The following is an 18924-nucleotide window of genomic DNA, read 5'->3' on the forward strand; positions in this document are numbered from 1 at the left end:
AGCTGTGATTGGAAGCTGCCCTGAACTGGAGCGTGACTGGGACACAGTGATTGTTTATGAAATTCCAGTTACGGCAACACAATCCCCCAGCTGCATCTGTGATCCCTGTTTATAATGGAGCAGTTTGATGGCTTTAGATGCACAGATGGACTTCAGCTTGAAAAACTGGTTTTCTGGCACAAGTATTGGACTTGGCTTCCCTCCAGAGACACTGGACACTCAGTGCTGGGGAGTTTATGAGATGCTGTGTACAATGTGGAGAGCTGCAAGAAATTGAGTTGCTGACTGCCGCCAACATCCATCAGCTGAGCTAACAAGGAGTAAGTCATTTGCTGGCTCCAGAGCTGTTGGAGGCTGCATCTTCACTTCTCCATCACCTCCCTGATGATTAAGCTACTGTGTTCAGCTTTGGCATTGAAGGGAGTGAAGGGACTGATCAAGTTAGGCTCATCAGGAAAGACAGCAGCTCCTGTTGGAAAAAGGAGCCAAGGCTTTGGGTTCAGGAGCTGCTTGGCAGAGCTCTGCATTGGTCAGTGGCTTCCAATTGGGTTGATAGAACTTGTCCAGCTTTTTTTTACCACCTATCCAGAGTCAGTCTCAGCTCAGCCTCATCAGGCACATGCCAGAAATGTTGGCAACAGCTCCTAAAAGCAACAAAAGGTTTTTCAAGCATGAAAGGGATTGTGAAAGAAATCAGACTCTCTCTGATTTTATGTCCACGCCTCTCTGTAAGTGTGTTATTCTAGTATGTATTTTCTTTCTGGCTTAGTTGAACTCATCTGCTTTAAATGAATCCTGTAAATTATTCTAAAAAAATTCCAAGTTTATACAAAGTTTTACAAAAGTCCCTCAGTTCAGTGTTAAACTTGATAAGAATTAGTTGACTCCTTTTGGAGGAGTCTAAATCCAGCTGGATTTAGAATGTGGCATCTTTGCCCTTCTAGGTCTCCTCAGCTTAGACTTTTGGTCTGTGCTGTCAGGGCTGTATCTGCAGAGAATGTCTGCAGTGCTAATTATGCTGCTGCCAGGTCTAACTGACAGATTTTGAAATGGAGGCAAGAAACCCCACTTTTAGGGTGCCAGCTGGAGCAGAGTTCTCTGCCTCAGGTTGATTTAGGTGGGAAATCCAGCTGCAAATAGTTTCATTTTCTTGTTGACCAGATATTAAACCAGTGCTGAGTGGTGGATGCTTTGGGGGTGAAAGAAAAGGCTGTGTGGGAGCAGCCTGGGATTTGGGAGAAGTGCACTGATGCAGAGTCATATTCAATGTGGTAACATTCTGTTGCACAGAGGAAAACTCAAATTGCTGTGCAGTGGGTCTGTGAATTTCACCCAAATTGCTGTGAATGTGCTGTGCAACTGCTGTGCATTTGTTTGTGAAGGCAGCTCGATGGCTGGGGAGGACCAGATGTGCCATCACAGTTCATGCACCTTTATCTCCTTCTCCCATAAAACCTTCCCTGTACAGTCCTCAGGACTGGGCTGTGAGAAATGAGCCCTGTAAGACACTAATGAGGGTCCTGCCTTTCATGAACGAAGATGTTTGAACATCCTTGGATGTTCTCTCCTGTGAAATATTCCCACTGGTGCAGTCCAGGATGCAGTTCAGTTACAAGTAGCATCTCCTGATGTCACCCAGAGTGGACATTAAATACCTTGTTTTTCTTCCCACACAGCATGTCCTTTCTCACATGGTTGAACTCTTTCTCCACAACTGTTTTGTCTTTGTGCGCTGCAGGCTGACACCTTAAAAGAGAGATATCAGAAGATTGGGGACACAAAGAGAAACACTCCAGTTGAAGTTCTCTGTGAGAACTTTCCAGGTAAAGCCCTGATGGGATCGTGTGAGTGCAGCTGGAGGTGGCCATACCTTGTTAAATGGGATGGGCCTGCACATCTCTGACATTTTCTCTGTCAGAAAGTATTGGGTGACGTGTATCCATCACGTTGTTCCTCAAGCTGGCAAACAACTGAAGCTGCTGCTATAAATTAGCAGGGCCTGAGGTCTTAAATTGACCAAAACTCCTCTCATTAAGGAGGCTGGACAGTGCTCAAGGGCCTTGTATGCCTGTTTTACTTCTTGGCTTCCTTCCAAAAAGAGCTCCTCATTATTTTCCCTCTCCCAAATGACTGCGCTGAAACTACTGAGTTAATTCTTTTCCAAATGGAAGGTTTTTCAGGTGTTGCAGGTGTGGGTGGCCAGCTTGGAAGATGGGATGGTGTGTCTGTCCATGAATCCCACCTTCTGGGAGCAGTTTTAAGGAGAGTGTTACTAAAGAGTGCTTCTAGCCAAGCCCAGCACCTGATCTCATGTTTACCAGACCTTGGAGCTGGAGGAGCAGGGTACAGAGTTAGTGCCTTCCCCAGGGTCCCCTGTGCACAGAGTGGGCTTGGGAGGTTTTGTGGAGTGTTTCTGACGGCCTCACACCAGGGAGAGCACCCACAATTAATCCCATTCCTGTACTGCCACATGTCTTTCCCAGCATGAGGAGCAGCAAGCCTGGAATGGGGTCATTGTTCACTCAATTTACTCTAATTCCCCAGATGTCTCATTCCAAAATCCACCTGGTTCCAAGCAGAACAGCTTCAGGTTGGCTGTTCTCATCTTTTGGCCAGTACTCCTCCTCACAGCTCCTTCAGGTCTGGGCTGATAGGAGATGAGAGAGCTGAGTTGTGTCCCTTCCTTGCCTGAAACTGGTTGTTCTCCACCTTCTGGAGGTACTTAAAAGAGAGGATTCTTTCTTCTCCTTTCTTTTCCCCCTCTTTTATCTCCACAGAAGCCACAAGCCACAGACAGAGTTAAGTATCAATAAGCAGTACTGTTCTTACTTTTGTCAGCTGAAGTCAAGGCCATGAGCCCAGGGAGAGCTGGGAAAAGGCAGGACATGAGCTCCTAGGACTCAATATTCTGTGCATGCAAAGTGAGACCCAGATGCAGGAAAGCAATTATCTTATTATCTTAACACCAAACCCTGGTCTGTAAATTAACCCTCTTCAGGTAAATTAACCTTGGAGCCTCCCCTTCTAGTCTAGTTCTGAATATTCAGGCAGTGCCAATGTCATGATGGGACACCTTCCACTATTCCAGGGTGTTCCAAGTCCCATCCAGCCTGGCCTTGGACACTCTCAGGAATGAGGCAGCCACAGCTTCTCTGGGCAAGAGCATTCTAAATACCTGTGAGCAGCCTGTTGTCAGGTTCAGTGAGCTTATTTCTCACTCTGTTTATTTTTATACAAATGTATAGAATAAATCAAGGTGTGGAAGTCAGATTTGAGCAGAGGCGGGACTTCCATCTTTGCTTGAATTGTTTTCCGTTGAGGACTGTTGGGAAAACCATGACTTGTAGGAGAAAAGCCAGAGGTAGTGCTGGCAGCCCAGACACTGGTTTCTAAGAACTCATTTGGAAGGTTCAGGCTAAAATCTGCTGCTTTTTGCCCTTTCTGACAGAGGAGATGGCCACGTACCTCCGCTACGTGCGGCGATTAGACTTCTTTGAGAGACCAGACTACGATTACCTGCGCACCATCTTCACGGAGCTCTTTGAGAAGAAAGGCTACACCTTCGACTACGCCTACGACTGGGTCGGCAGGCCAATTGTGAGTTGTCCCTGCCACATCCCGTGCCTTGCCTTCCAGGTGCTGCTCCCCCAGCACTGCCTTTCTGCTCCCAATAATCCCAATTAATGCCAGTGAGTTTAGGATTTAATCTTGTTGAATTTGCAGGCAGTCCTGACATGGGAAGAGATGAGAATCTTGACTCCTTGTTTCAGAAGGCTGATTTATTATTTATGATTTATGTTATATTAAAAGAAAATTATATATTAAAACTACACTAAAGAATAGAGAAAGGATTTCATCAGCAGGCTAGCAAGGAATAAAAAAGGAACTATAATAAAATCTTGTGACTGACCAGAGAGTCTGAGACAGCTGGACTGTGATTGGCCATTAATTAGAAACAACCACAGATGCACCTGTTGCATTCCACAGCAGCAGATAATCATTGTTCACATTTCATTTCTGAGGCCTCTCAGCTTCTCAGGACAACAATCCTAGCAAAAGGATTTTTCATAAAATGTGTCTGTGACAGAATCTTTCAAATCTCAACACAGTGAGAGGTCCTGACGTTGTGTTCAGGGGGTTCTTGCAGTGCCTGAGGGACAGAGGCCCCATCCACCTCTCTGGACATTCAAGCCTCATTTTCCTATTTGTGACAATGATCATTATGAGACTGCTAGACTAGTCCAGCACAGGATTGGAGACCAGTATCTAAAATCCATCTTAAAGCAGGAGAATCACAGAAACCCTCTGTAATGGTCACGTTCCCATCAAAAAGGTACAGGAGATTGAGGCAGGGCTCTGATGGATGTTCAGTGGATATTGGAATCACAGAATGGTTTGGGCTGGAAGGCAAGATCGCAATGCCCACTTTGTTCCAACCTCCTGCCATGGGCAGGACACGTTCCACTGTTCCACCATCCCAGGGTGCTCCAAGTCCTGTGTCCCACCTGGCCTTGGGCACTGCCAGGGGTGGGGCAGCCACAGCTGCTCTGGGCAGCCTTGCCAGGGCCTCACCACCCTCACAGGGAGGAATTTATTCTCAAATATCTAATCTGAACTTGCTCTCCTGAACTCATAATGTCCTGGATGATGCTCAGAGGCTGAACCAGCTCTGTACAGTACATGGAAAAGTGGGAGAAACCAACCTCCATTTAGCATTTCCATGACTCCATGTACACCATCACCCTGATCTCATTGCACGACTTTTACCATCAAAACCCAGTTAAACTCAGGAAGACCTTAGCCAAAGGATGTATCATGGGGAAATATGGTAGAAGAATCTAAAGCTCTTTGTTCTGGATCATTGGATCATTCTGCTCACAACCCACCCCCAAGAGCAGTAATGACATCTGTAAATGAATTGTCATTGGTGCCAGATCAAACGCCATCCGTGCTAAACTTGGTACCACTGCTTTAGTGTCCCAACTATATTTAGTGTTCCCCATGCTTACTGTGCTCAACAGAGTTCCTAAGAAATCATTCCCTTTGTGAATCAAGATTTTCCCTTCGTTTTTCTTTAATTACAAAGGCAGTTGATAAAGAGCACCTTGTAAGACAAGTGTGCTATTGCTGACAACCACGGTGGTTGCCATGGAGATCTCGATGTTGGGAGCAGGGATTATGACTTTGGTGAGAAGAGAGCAGATGAAGCTTTAATTTTAACACGTCCTGTTTCTATGCAAGCGTGATTTTTACAAGTGGTGAGACAATGGGATGAGGAAAACAAGTCTGTATATTTTCAGTTGTAATAATTCTGTGTGAGACACACTAGGTGTGATCTGACATCGAGACAGGCACCTAACTGTATCTTCTTAATTAATTTTTACACAAGACATTTGGTGCTGGTATCCACCGCCAAATTTCATGTCTGTAAATCACAGGGACTTTATAGCCCTGCCTGTAATTCTCCTTGGCTCCTTTGGGCAGTGATTTGATGTTTTTCTTCTTCCTGCTGGCTTGACAAGGTGGGTTTGTGTATGTGAGAATCTTAGCCCTAACCAACACCTTATTTTCCAGCCTACTCCTGTGGGATCTGTCCACGTGGATTCTGGGACCTCTGCAGTGACCAGAGACAGCCACATGCACCGGGACCGACCATCCCAGCAGGCCCTCCGCAATCAGGTGTGTTCCCTGGCTCTCTCCCAGTTCCCTGGCACTGGGCAAGCAGGAGCCACATGGCATTATGGATGGCTGGGGCTGACTCTTGGTCATAGCAGGGACAAATCCCGCTTAATTTAGAGATGGTGATTTGAGGAGAATGTTGACGGTTGTTGAAATAAGGTATCAACCAGTGGAATTCCTCAGTATGGTGAGCTAACCAGAGTCCACTTTGGAATGGGGTTGTTTTTCTGTAGTTTGTGGGTAAACAGGTTAAAGTCGATCATCCAGCATGGTTAAACTCTGTGACTACCACATTTTTGAGGTGCTTTTACTCATAGCACATGGACTGTGGAGCAGACTGAGAGTTGTGCAGGTTCCCATGTTCCCTCTGCCCACAGAGCTTGTGGCTGTGACAGGATGTGTGTCCCAAAAACATCCATGTGTCCTTCATGGCGTGTCCAGTTCACAGTGGGAGGGTTGCAGAGCACAAAGGACAGGCAGGGCAGAACCCTCAGGAGGGCAGCACAGTCTGGATGAGCTGCCACAGGGAAATTGAATTTCCCATTTCTTCCTTTGTCATTGTACTGTTTTGTTGGTGTTGAGAGTTTGGGTTTTCTGTGTTAACAGAATTCTCAGACGTGCAGTAGATCTCCCAGCTGGAGCTGTTGCTGCTCTTATTCTCAGGGAGTGGTTCCAGGTTTATTCTGCTCCCCAACCTCCAGGTTCTGCTGAGTTCCTCGAGCTGGGGTTTGTGGGTACAGGTTTGTGGGTGTCACAGCCTGTCTGGGCTCAGCCTTCCTGGGCTCTGAAGGGTCACACAGCTAACACAGGGTAGGACACATCCCAGTCCATCAGCTGCAGTCAGGATAACCCCTCCTTGGCTGTAGGAGGCCGGGTTTTTTGCAGTATGTGTGCATGGTGATGAGTGTGGGCTGGTGTGTGAGCCCTGATACAGTCATCTGCTTTAATAAATACCCTGATGGATGCAGTAACCCCCTGATTTTGGGGGGATTGTTCAGCCAGTCTCCTATTGTCCACCTTTACCACAGACCTTCACATTGTGTATGTGCGAGGCATCGTGTTTCCTTGACAGCACAGTGACACCTGGCTTCGTTTTCAGGCATTTTAGTTCACAAAGGCACAAAGAAATCCCAAAATATGCAGGCAGCCTGCAGGCCTTGTTCTTCTGAGCTGCACAGATAGTCCAGTTCTGGATTGCACAGCAGCTTTTCTCATGTTTTCACCTAAACATTATAGGATGATGAATTGTTTAATATGCCATGGAGGAAATCAAGTTCTTCTCACCAAAACACAAATAATTCTCTTCTGAAGGATGTTCCCTTAAAGTCTTCAGCAAAGCATTTCTCTAAAGGAAAAAAAGCAAAAAATAAATGTCTCAAGAAGTGAATCGGAGGCATGGGTTTGGGTCTCCAGATTTAATGGCCTAATTTTTGTTCTTGGGTCTAATAATGCAGATTCTCTCTTACAATATTTGACTCCTAGTAAAGAGCTAATGTGGAATCACTTCTTTGTAGCCTTTTCCTCTGGAAAGTGAAGTATTTTAATCAAAGATGAGTGAGCTTTTCCCCCCTCTGTCTTTAGTTTTGCCATGTGATTTGGGGGGGTGTTTCTGGAATCTTTCCCTGGGTGCACTTTCACTGCTCACAACCTGGGTTTATCCACTGGAGCCTCTTGTTTCCTGGCCAGATCCATGGTGGCTCATTCAGCTGAGGCCAACACAGATGTGTTTGTCCCACACTTCCCAGACCTGGGAAGCATTCTTCCCACTGGTCACTTGGGTTCAGGTGTGCTGAAATCCTCCTGGGTCTTAGGTGAGCACTGCATGTGCTGTCATCTGAGCTGGGTGACTGCCTTGGTTTGAAAGACAGGGGTCTGCCAAGGAAGGTGTGAACCTCCCTTGGAATGGAAAAAACATGACCCCCTTCCCTCTCAGTTATTACAGCTTTGAAATGAAGGGGCTTTCAGGCAGAGATGAGGAAAGGATGAGCAGTTCTTTACCAGTGTGTGTGTATAACAAGGCCCACAAAGCCTAGCTCTGGCACTGACCCCAAACCCAGCACAACCCACCAGCAAAGCCAAACCCGCACAATCCAGTCCAAACCCAGCACAATCCAGCCATCCGCAAACCCAGCACAATCCCGCCAAACCAGCACAATCCCAGCCCCAATCCCATTCCCAATCCCAGCTCAATCCCAGCCCGGCCTCTCCCGCCTGTGGCGCGGCCGCCGCTCCCTCACGCAGGGATGGCGGCCGGGCCTGACAGAGGTTCAGGGCCGCAGCAGGAACCTCGGAGCCGTGGCTGTCATGGCTGGGATGAGCAGATCCCAGAGTAGTGAATGAATGTATCAGAAACTCCACAGCTGTAGCAGGAGCCGTGGGGTGTCCTGGCAGGCGGGGCTGGGTAGTGGCAGCCTGGCTCCTGAACATGGCCGTGAGAGGCTCCCTTGGAGCAGGGAGGGGCTCACAGTCCTTGTTTTTGCTCTTAGGCATCCCACTAGATGTTAAGGGTCCTTTCCAGTTTGATTGGGTGTTAATAAAGTCCCAGTCCTATGGCTTCTCTTACGAGCAAAGGCTCACCCCCACTAAGGAAGAAGCAGTACAGGGCTGGGCTCCAGCAGTGGCAGTGAATTCTCCCCACAGTAAACAACAGCTCAAACGTTCTCCCCCAGTGCTGACAGTGAGACGGGAGCTGTACCCAGCCCCTTCCCTCAGCCTAAAATCTGACAGCGAGAGCAGAGCTGCACCCAGCTCCTTCCCTCAGCCTCAAATCTTGTGGTAACTCTGCCCTTCCCCAGAGAAACCCCTCAAGTAAGAGGGTAGCCAGCTGCACATTTACCCCTCCTCCTCCTCCCAGCCACATCTTTTGTTCTCTTAAGTATCTTAGCAACAGATGGGACAACATTTCCTGAGAGAAAGAAACAAAAGGAAAAACCCTAACCACCAATAGTGACCCACCTGAGCTTCACGTGCAAGTGCAGAGTGATTCTTCTAAGAAAATAAATGAAGTTCTAATAATTTAAAACACCTGGTGTTCTTCTGTTGAGGGCAAAGAGGAATCTTGTTAGCCAGAGCATCCTATCTACTTTTCTGCAGAAACCCAAAAAGCCCCCAACCCTCTCTTCAGTCAAGCAGGTGTGGATGTTTCCTTCTGTACTGCACAGGTGAATCAGCGTGTGGTACTGCCTTTGGGTGAAATTAAATGTTTGGCTTCAGTTTATGTTGCAAATTTTAGTTTAAAAAGATGTGTTTGAGGGAGGTTGAGCTTTGTGAATCCCATCTTGCTGCAGAGCCAGGTGCTCTGCTGTGTGTGGCCTGACAGACGTAGTTAAATACTGTCAGTGTAATTGTGGCTGTGCTGAAATCCATGGAAGTGAAGCTGTTCTAAAGAAATTATTTCCAGAATAGATCTTTCCCTTCATTCAGCAGCTAAAGGAGATGAAATCCACTCCCACAGTGGATCACTGCAGCCACCACAGAAGTAAATAATGAGGTGCACTTGGTAAAGGGGAATTTTAGCCCAGCTAAAAGTGTCAGTGCCTTGCTTTCTGCAAAGAAACTAACTCACTAACCAATACACCTTTATTTCTTCTCCTCATTCACCTTTTGCCCTCCCTTCTGTTTCTTTCATGCTCCTGAACTCCTGAGCAGGCGTCATCGGATCGCCGAGGGGAGTGGGAGATCCAGCCCAGCCGGCAGACAAATACCTCGTACTTGACATCTCATTTGGCTGCAGATCGACACGGAGGATCTGTGCAGGTACCTCTTCCTTCTCTTGTGTTAAACCCCCTGAATTCTGCTCAAATTGCAGCAACGTTGTGGTCAGGAGAGCAGTTTCACTGGTGCTGTCCCATACGTCATGCTCAAGCCATGGTTTGGGAGGGACCCAAGCTGTGATGGCCAACACCATGGCTTTTACTGCTTCAACAAATTTTTTAAAGCTTTTTTTAAGTTTTGAGCCCAAATTTGTTAAACTGAAAACAAAAAGGAGTGGCATTAGTAGATCTGGTCTATAAAGTACCCTCTATTCTATCTTGGAGATGCTCAAGGCAGCTGAAGTAGGATTTGTTGTACATAGTTCCCCATTAATATTGGGAAGAGTTGAGCTGTTCCACAGCAGATCACCACCAGTTTGAGGGCACGGTGGGCACAAGGTGGATCTTCAGGGGGTTGCACTGCCAGGAGATGAGCAGAGGATGTGCCACAGACACATCTGTGGAGCTGGCACTACCAGTGTTTTTAAATTCCTGAAAAATTCCAATTTGTGAAGTCCTACATGTCCTGGTTGTCACTTAGGCTCGCTGAGGGACTTTCTGGCACTAAAGCCAGAGTGAGCTGGCTGGACAAGCTGGAGAGAAGGTGCAGGAGTCATCCAAGCAAAGAAGAACTCTGCTATCGCTGCCTCTTTGGCACAGCTTTGCTGTGAGAGCTGGCTCTGCTGTCAGACACAACACCCTGAACAATGGCTCTGGTGAAATGGGAATTAGTGCTTGGAGCAGGACAGAGCTGAGCCAAGGAGACAGGTAGTGCAGGATGTCCCTAAGGAAAATGCAGATTAGGTTGACATTTTTACTTATTCTTGATACTAACTTGGGTTTAATGTGGTTTTGGCTTGATTAGCCTTGGTTCTCTTTTAATTTAAAAAATATTTTAGTGAGTAACAGAAAAACAAAAATAAGGAGGACCTGATGAATGTGTAGCTCTGCTTTCAGATGTGAGCAGAGAGTAACCTGGAGAAGTGTCCAAGGTCAGGTTGGGTGGAGTTTGGAGCAACCTGTTCTAGTGGAAGGTGTCCCTGCCCATGTCAGGGGGTTGGATTAGATGAACTGTAAAGGCTCTTTCTGACACAAACCAGTCTGTGATTGTACAGCTTCAGCACTCAGTACAGACTAGATGTTCTTATTGACTTTTTTTTATGTGAGTGTCCTGTTCCACAATAAAAGGAGCCTACAAGCAAACCTACAATTCCTACAAGTGATCCCCTGCTCCCTCCTAGCAACCCAATGCAAAATGGCTCTCCTTGTGTCGTAGTTAGCTGCATTTATGTGTTAATCTTCTTCCCACAGCCTGAATTCCCCGAGCATCCTTCATGGGCAAGTGGGAGAGGTCACTGACAGGGCTGCTAGCACAGCATGTACAGCTCTTACAGGAGTCTTTCATCTCATGTATAACATATGTTGAGGCATGATAAAAATCAGATTGGTCCCTCTCAGTGAGGGGAATGTTTCATTGTGACAGCAGCACTGAAGCAGCCCTAGAATTGAATGGGAAGAGTTGCCAACCTGAGCAGTTTATGAGCTCCTTGTGCCACTGTAAGCACTAAAATTCTGCTTATCTGCAGTTGAGAACAGGAAATGTGCTGTGTGTGGCTGCTAAGCTGCAGAGGCTGGAATTGTTCCTCAGCAGATGCCCCAGCTCATGCTGGACTTTGGCAGGTCAGCAGCTTTGAGTCCCCATTCCCTTTAAGGCAGAATTTGCCACATGAAGATGAAGTGAAAAGCAAGGAGGAAAATCAAAGCCTTTTGTAACATGGAATTTAACAAGTAGCTGAACAAAGTGTGGGAAGAGCCCTGGGAGCAACACAATTAAGTGGCAATGCTCTGCAGATCTGCATGGGAAGCGTGGGGTCTGGAGAACCCAGGGCAGCCCAGGCATGATGAGTAAGGAAAGAGGTGAAGACCAAGGAATTGTCACTTGAGGAGAGCACCATGTGAGCAGAGTTCTAACCTGTCCTGGCAGAGCCCAAGGGGCCTGGTTGGCAGAAACAGCAGCTCCTGGTGTTCAAAATAGTGTGTATTCAAAATTAACATAATGTGCTGACTAGGGGACATCTGCTCCAAGGGCTTCTTTCCCTTCATCCCTGGTGGTCAGATCATCCAGAGCCACCAGGAGTTCTGGATACCACCCCTACCCCCACCCCATGGGAAATGCCTCCTTTTACCTTGTAGAAAGGCTAAGAGGAGGTCCTGTCAGGCAACAGGACTGTAAAAATGTCAGGAGGAAACAACCAGCATGGTACAGCTCATGTGAGTAGATAGGGCTGGCAGTCAGTGCTCATACCAGTGCCTGCACTCCCAGAGGGGCCTCTTGATGCCAAGTCATGGGCTGGGCACAGGAATGTGAGCAGGGGAGCACACACACAGCCTCCTGCCTGCTGCTCTGCTTTGGCTGCTCCAGCCTGGAGCCTCCAAAGCACCCACAAAATTCACCCTCCTGAGAGGGTGAAAAGAGACAGGAGTAAATGGTGATGTGTCAGCTTTCCCATTCCCTCAGCAGGCAGCCTCGTGAAAAGGGTGTTCCTTTGTGTTGCAGGTGGTGAGCTCAACCAACGGGGAGCTGAACGTGGACGACCCCACAGGAGCACACTCCAACGCACCCATCACAGCGCAGGCGGAGGTGGAGGTGGTGGAGGAAGCTAAGTACGTTTGCTTTACACCAGCCTTTCCACTGGGTGGTCATTATCCTTCTCCTGGGAAGCGAGTGGGGACATTTCTCTGTGGCAAAGTCCTCAGTGCTCGTGTCCCGTGCCCTTTTCCTTGCCTATTGCTGCTTTTGTGCATGGTGCCTTCAGTGCTGCTGCTGCTGCTTCTCTTTGACACTTGTCATGCCTGGAGAACATAACTCTTACTCAGAGCATGTATTGCCAGATAGACATGTCAGGAGCACAGATACCAAAATCCTGGGAGCTGATCTCAGGAATCCCAGTGAGCAGCCCCCATTGCAGAGGGAGAACACGCTGTGCTTTTGTGCTGAGAGTGTAGGAGTAGCTTGAGCATAGCTCAGCAAAGAGATCCTTGGTCTGAGAGTTGTCACTTCATTTCTGGCTGTGAGAGGTGTGTGACAGGTACCCAGAACAGGCTGGAAGTAACTCCTGCAGGGATGGGAGTTCTCCCTGGGGGTTCTCTTGGTCCAGCCCTGAGAAGCTGAGTGAGAGGAACCAGAAGCAGCTTGTGGAGGGGAAAGTGCTCCCTCTAAGCTGACCTCTCCTGTAGCTTGTGGTCAGGTGTGAGAACTGCTGTTGGAGCTGCTGCTTTGACCATTTCCTGTCCTGTATCCAGCACCATCATGTCACCTTTTGCACCTTGTCACCGCCTCTGAACTAAACCAGGACCTGTCACTGCAGGGTCACCACAGAGTTCTGGCACCCCCAGGTGAGGGGCCAGTAGGCCCAGGGCTGCCTTTGAACTGGTCAGTGCTGAGACATGGCCCAGCTGCCTGGTTATTATTTGACTGGGTGATCCTGGTGCCACTGTCCCCCACTGTTGGCCTCAACCTGTGCAGGCACTTGTGTTTGAAGAGGAAAAGTGGCAGGTGTAAGGAAGGGTGTATGGATGGAAAAGGTCCCTAGGTGTGTGTCATCTGTGCTGGTTGTCCTGAAGGTCTTGTGCTCTCTGTTCCCCACTCCCTCAGGGATTCCCCAGTCCCTTGGGCAGCCATGTGTGTGGGATCTTGCTCACTGGTAGGTGGCCTGGCTGGATCCCAGCAGCCACAGACACACCTTCTCCTCCCAGCCCAGGAAGCCTCAGATTTGCTGCAGGCTCCTCATCAAGCTGGGAGGGTGGGGGAGATCTTGAGGAGCAACTTCCAGAGTGGGAAACATTCCTGTTAGATGTGGGTTGTGTGGCCAGCAGAGACCACCATCTTGGCATCGTGGGCTCTGAAGGGGGTCCCCCCAGGCATGTGTCTCCTAGGATGGGGCAGATTGTCATCCTCATCAGTTCTGATCCAACAACCCAGTGCAAGGAAGAACCAGGAACATCTCCAGCCCATGTTTGTGCAGCGAGGCCAGGTCCAGCCCCACTGGGAGACATCAAGGCAGGTGGGAAGGAGCTGTGCCACCCAGGCCTTATCCCACTGCACATGGAGCTGTCCTGCCTCTCTCCAGCCCTTGTTTGTGTGCTCCCAGATCGGTTTTGGAGGTGCTGGGAAGCAGAGCATATGCTGCTTTGCACTGACAGGTTTGTAATTCCCAGGCATAGGTCACTTCATTCTGTTTGTCACAGGGAGAGTTTGTCTTCCCTTACATCTGTTCACACAAGGACAAAGGACTTTGGGATTCTGCTCTGCAGTAAAGGGTGCCAGAGAGAGCTGGCAGGAGCTGGAGCTGGGCTCTGTGTTTTGAGATGCTGTGCAGTAGTGGGATGGGCTTTCCCTGGCACTCCACAGGCAGAGCTGTGCCAGGGCTCCTGCTTGGAGCGTGCTGGAGAGAAGCTCCTGATTCTGGCAGTGGGTGTCGCTGGAGGGCAGGGCCCAGGGGCAGATCCATCATCGGGCCCTTCTGCTGCTGCTGGAGCTGCAGGGGACAAGAGCTGATGGAGGCCTGGAGTTCCTTCAGATGAGAACGTGAGGGCAGAGTGGTGTGAGTGCCGGGGCGGGCGGCGGGCAGGCCTGCTGTGTGTCTGCCGCTCTGCACTGCATGTTTGCATGGCTGCAGTGACTCGCTTCCATCCCACCTCTGTGAACTAATCGCTCTTTCTTCCTTTCTGTGTTTTTTCTCTATACTCTCTGTAGCTGCCTGAAAATGCTCAACTTGTGGTGAGTCCCTCTCTCCAGTCCACATGCAAGGGGGAGCGGACCAGACTAGACTGGGGTTGGCAAAACCAAACCCACCAAACGCTAAAAAGGCACAAAGTCAAAGCCAACCCAGAGCCGTTTTGATTTTAGCACCATTTGCAATATTGGGGAGGGCATGGGCTGTGTCTGACCGGCCACACTAGGCTGAGGGATTTGGCTGATCTCTGAGTGGATGGATGCAAAATCAGATTTGAATCCTTTCCTATTTGGCTTTCCATCTCCCCCAAACGTTTACGTCTGTGAGCAGATGATGCCTGATGGAGTTGGGCAGAGTCAGGCCTAGGCTGGCTGAGCCTCTTGCAGGAATTCCTCACACAGACGGTTACAAAGGGAAAACCCTGCACTGAGTGTTGAGGAGAAGGGCCACTCACTTCCTTGGAAAGTCTCCTCTTGGAGAAGCACAGGCCAGGGAGGATGGAAGGACAAGGCCAGGGAGTCCTCATTAGTCACAGAGCCCCTACTGAGAGAGGACAGGTGGCTCCTTTCCAGCCAGCTAAGGTGCAGGTCAATGGGCTTCTCCAGGAAAGAAGGGCTGGGAAGGTTGGGATCAGCACTGGTCCAAGCCCAGCTTGGGGTTTTATCAGACCTTTGAAGCTATAGTGTTCCAGTCTCAGGTTGTCCCAGGAGGTGCCCTTGGGGAAACCACGTACCCAGTAAGGGAAGGGCCATGCAGACACTCAGATGAGTTTGTAGGTTCCAGGGTGGGCTGATGGGTGGAAATTGCCACAGAGTGAGGGGGCCAGGGCCGTGTGTGGCGAGGAATGTCCTTGTTGGATGGGAGACTGACTCTGCCCTGCTCTCCATAGGCATTGCCTCCAATACCTCTGGCATCTCTGGCTTCTCTGTATGTCGTAGTCTGGGGCTGTTCTCTTGAGCATCATCTGCATGCAGAGAGATCACGTTCTGTAATTGTCAGCCTGCCTTATCCTTTTATTTTGGTGTTTTGCCTCTGCCTGTCTGAACTGCCAGGATTTCCTTTCCTGAACCCTTCCCTGGACCTCTTGAGTAAGAGCCTAAAAAGACAGTCACAAGAAAACCAGCCAGAAGTCAGTCAGCTCCCTTTGTTCGGTGCCCAAGGAGTCGAGTGCTGCTCAGCCCCTTCTTCCCTTACCCGCTGCATGCCAAACCATCACTCATGCATCCTCCATCCTCTCCCTGTGACGTCCCCCTGACTCTCCATCGCACAAGCCATGGAGGAAGGTGGCTACTGTGGGACAAATACTGCAGCAGGCTAAAGCAGGAGATGGTGGCAGATGGCCCAGGACAGCAAAATGCCAGAGCAGTCCTGGGGTGGGGGTTCCAAAGTGGGATGGGAGTGCTGAGGTGGCAGACAAACACCTCAGGGTGGGTGGGCAGCAATGGAGGCATCACTTGCCCTGCAAGGACAAGGGCTTTGCACTTCTCCTCATCCCACCACCAAACTGGGCCTTTCAGGAGCCTAGAGACAAACCATGGACATCAGTCCATGCACTGGGAGGAGTCCCTCCTCTTGAGGGGCTGTGGGAGCTCTCCATGTCACAGGGAGAGTTGTTTGTTCTCCCAAGCAGTGGATCTGTGCTGGCAGGCTCAGCTCATGGCAGGTTGTGCTCACACATCGCTTTTGCACCCCAGAGTGAAGCTTGTGCACCCAGGGACAAGTATCTGAGTGAGAGCTCCTCCAGCTCTGAGAGGACAGGGGTGTAAAGCTGACACTCCATGAAGGACCCAATGAAAAGTAGTTTGGAGAAGATGTTAGAGTGGTTTGGAATGTTTTTAGCCTACAACAGATGGTTGTAGGAAAAAACAGTCTTTGCATCCTCATGTTTGCCTGCCAGAGCTCAGGGAGCATTTGAACGACACACTCAGACACATGGTTGGATTCTTGGGGCTGTCCAGCCAGAGTTGGACTCAATGATCCTTGTGGGTCTCTTCCAACTCAGGATCTTCTAAGACTCGGTGGTGTACTGTGGTTGTTTATCCAGGCATCCCTTCCAGCAGCCTGAAAGAGCAGTCTTCCAGCATCAGCCAGGCTTCTCCAGGGACTGCTGTCCCAGCAGATGGAGAAAGACACATAGCTTGGGAGGACTCTCACAGATGTGCAGAGCATTCCTGACAGTGGGCTCAGGGCAGAAAGGCACATAACATGTTCAGCACCAGGGAATTCTGCAGGAAGCCAGGAGGAGATTAGGCTCTGGCTGACTGTCCCAGTGTATCCCACAGGGAACCCACCACTCCTCACAGTTCAGCTGCGCTGGGCGTTCCTCTCCCCACCTCAGCCTCCACTCTCCATCCTTCTTGCTTCCCCTAACCCTGTGCACCACCCTCACAGCGGATGGGGGAAGAAGCAGGGGTTCTGCATCCCAGCACTGAGCGATTGATCCAGGGTGGAAGCTCTGGTTATCGTGAAAGGTTCAGTAAAGAAACCTGGTCCCTGAGCCGAGGTCTCTTTGGAACTCGTTTTGCTAGTGAACAGTGGTGAAAACCGTGTGTTTGTGGCTGGGAAAAGCAGCCAGAGCTCACCTCCCCAGCCCAGTTCCTCTGGGGTGGGACACAGGGAGTGGGTCCCTGTTTTGCTGCTTTCCCAGATGGCTCCTTGCCTTCCAGTGGAGCCTGGGAGGGAGAAGCCCAGCTGGGAGGGAGAAGCCTGGCTGGCACTCTGGGGCTTGGCAGTGAGACACCCCTGCTGTCCCAGTGCAGGCTGGAGGTGTCACCCACCCACCAGCACCTGCCCCCAGCCCAGCAGCGTGGTGGGGCCCAGGCCGGGCAGGCAGAGATGCTGTTGCATGAGGACAAGTGGGGGGACGGCAGGGACATCATGGGGACATTGTGGGGACATCACAGGCTGCCAGGCGTGGGGCTGACTCTCCCTCCTTGTCCTTTGTGCCCCAGGTGCTGCTGCTTCTTTAAGAGGAAACGGAAGAAGACGGCTCAGCGTCACAAGTGACCGGTGCCTCCTGGGCCTTGCAGGAACCACCACGCCTGCAGCTCCTGCCCTGTCTTACTGGAAGGGGCTTCTCTTTAGGAGGGAGGAGGAGGAGGCATAGGAGGAAGAGAGAAAAGTGAAAACAGAAAAGAAGAAAAAAAAAAAAAAAAAACCCAAGTGACATTTTAAACCAAAAAGAGAAGAAAACGTTCCAAAACAAACCACTCTGGGGTGGATCTGCTGAATGGTCTCCCTCATTCACTCCAAGCCTGAAGCTCCTTTTGGGACCAGGACTGTGGCTGGCTCAGGTCTTGGTCGCCCTGGGAGGGGGGCTGGCTGGCTGACCCTCCTTCCCATTGTTTACGGTGAAGGCATCGTGTTGACGCAAACCTGAGGACTGTGCTTAGTTCCTGCTCACTTTCCTCCCCTCCCTCCCCTGCACTCTGCTCCTCTGTCCTCCTCCCTCCTTAATTAAGTGAAGAAATTCCATAGGCTCGATTGGCTGTGGAGAGGGCAGGAGGATGCGGGGCAGGCAGGAGAGTTGCTAGGAGAAGGGCCTGACTGCTGCAGCAGGAAGAGACAGGTTCTCTCTGTGGCTCCTTGGGAACAGTTACACTGTAATGTGCAAGCTGTGAGAAATTTGCAATCTACTGTTCCAGTTAGGGTTTTTTTTCCGGCTCCCTTGACACCTCCCTCCTGTGACAGTAACAGAGCAGTGTGGATTGTTTTAAAGAAGCTGACGTCGTTGCACTTTTTATTATTTTTAGCATTTACAGATGCACATTGTATCTGTGGATCTCTGCGTGGCCACGCCAGCGCAGGCAGACATCCAGCGGGGAGGATGGTGGGGTGCACGGAAATGCCCTTGGTGGAGTGGGGATGTCCACAACCCTCGTGCCAGTCTGGGGCTCCTGACGCCCACCTTGGGCCGCGCGCTGAGGAAAGCATACTTGAATTTCCAATCACCCTTCCTAGCTGCCAGTGAATGTCCTTGCCATGGTTTCCTACGCCGTGCCTGACCCAGCTGGCCAGAGAGGCGAGGCTGATGCCCGGCATGGGCTGGAGGGAGCAGCATGGCTTTTGCCAGGCCAGAGAAATTTGTGCTGGTCTAAGAGGTAGATCAGGATTGAGGTTCCTGGGAAACAGCCATTTCCTGAAACGTGGGCGTTTCTCAGTGTGGGTAGCCAGGCAGCCTTCCCAAATCCCTCCTTGGGCTGGTTGGGAACCTTCTGCAAGAACATATTAGTGGGAGGAAAGCATCCCCAGCAGGGGAGAGGATACTTCATGCCTTAACACTGATCCCATCTCCCGGTGGTCAGATAGGTTTGACTGGAATCGCCTTCACATCCTCTCTGTGAGCGCCGGGCATCATCCCAGCCCCGCAGCAGCCACGCTTCTCCTGCACCACTTTGAGCCAAACCCATAGCAAGGAAAGGGCTTGGGGTGCTTTGCACACCCAGAAAAACACTGAAATCATGCATCCAACTGCAGTGTTTCCTAGTTTGGAGATGAGGCTGTCCAGGGGTTACTGCAGAGGTGGGAGAACTCAAGCAGCTTTGGGGAGATTATAAGTAATTTGTTGGACTTTGTCTTTCCATGTATGACACCAGATCAGGCTGGAATAGTTCAGTTGTCATAAACTTGGGCCTGGCTTACCCAAAAATCATGGAGAGCCTGAAGGGAGGAAAGGGAGAGACTAGATCTCATTCTTGTTTATTTGATTTAATGCTAAGCTGTGTAGCTTGGAGTTCACAGAGCAGCATTGCCAGGAG

General features: G+C 50.0%; 1 protein-coding gene across 2 annotated transcripts in view; it reads left to right on the top strand.

Annotated features, from left to right (window-relative positions):
- The window catches only part of CSNK1G1 (casein kinase 1 gamma 1), a 91438-nt gene extending 74119 nt beyond the window's left edge, over window positions 1-17319 (top strand). The window contains exons 9-15 of one of the 2 annotated variants that reach the window (XM_064721933.1): window positions 1739-1823; window positions 3449-3597; window positions 5575-5679; window positions 9328-9435; window positions 11989-12095; window positions 14188-14211; window positions 17119-17319. In XM_064721933.1, the coding sequence (XP_064578003.1) occupies window positions 1739-1823; window positions 3449-3597; window positions 5575-5679; window positions 9328-9435; window positions 11989-12095; window positions 14188-14211; window positions 17119-17173 (633 nt within the window). In that variant the 3' untranslated portion in view covers window positions 17174-17319. The remainder of the gene's footprint in view (window positions 1-1738; window positions 1824-3448; window positions 3598-5574; window positions 5680-9327; window positions 9436-11988; window positions 12096-14187; window positions 14212-17118) is intronic. The other variant, XM_064721934.1, reaches the window with a different exon arrangement.
- The last annotated feature ends 1605 nt before the right edge of the window (window positions 17320-18924 follow it).

This window comes from Zonotrichia leucophrys, chromosome 10 (assembly GCF_028769735.1).
Source record: "Zonotrichia leucophrys gambelii isolate GWCS_2022_RI chromosome 10, RI_Zleu_2.0, whole genome shotgun sequence".
Lineage (NCBI taxonomy): Eukaryota > Metazoa > Chordata > Aves > Passeriformes > Passerellidae > Zonotrichia > Zonotrichia leucophrys.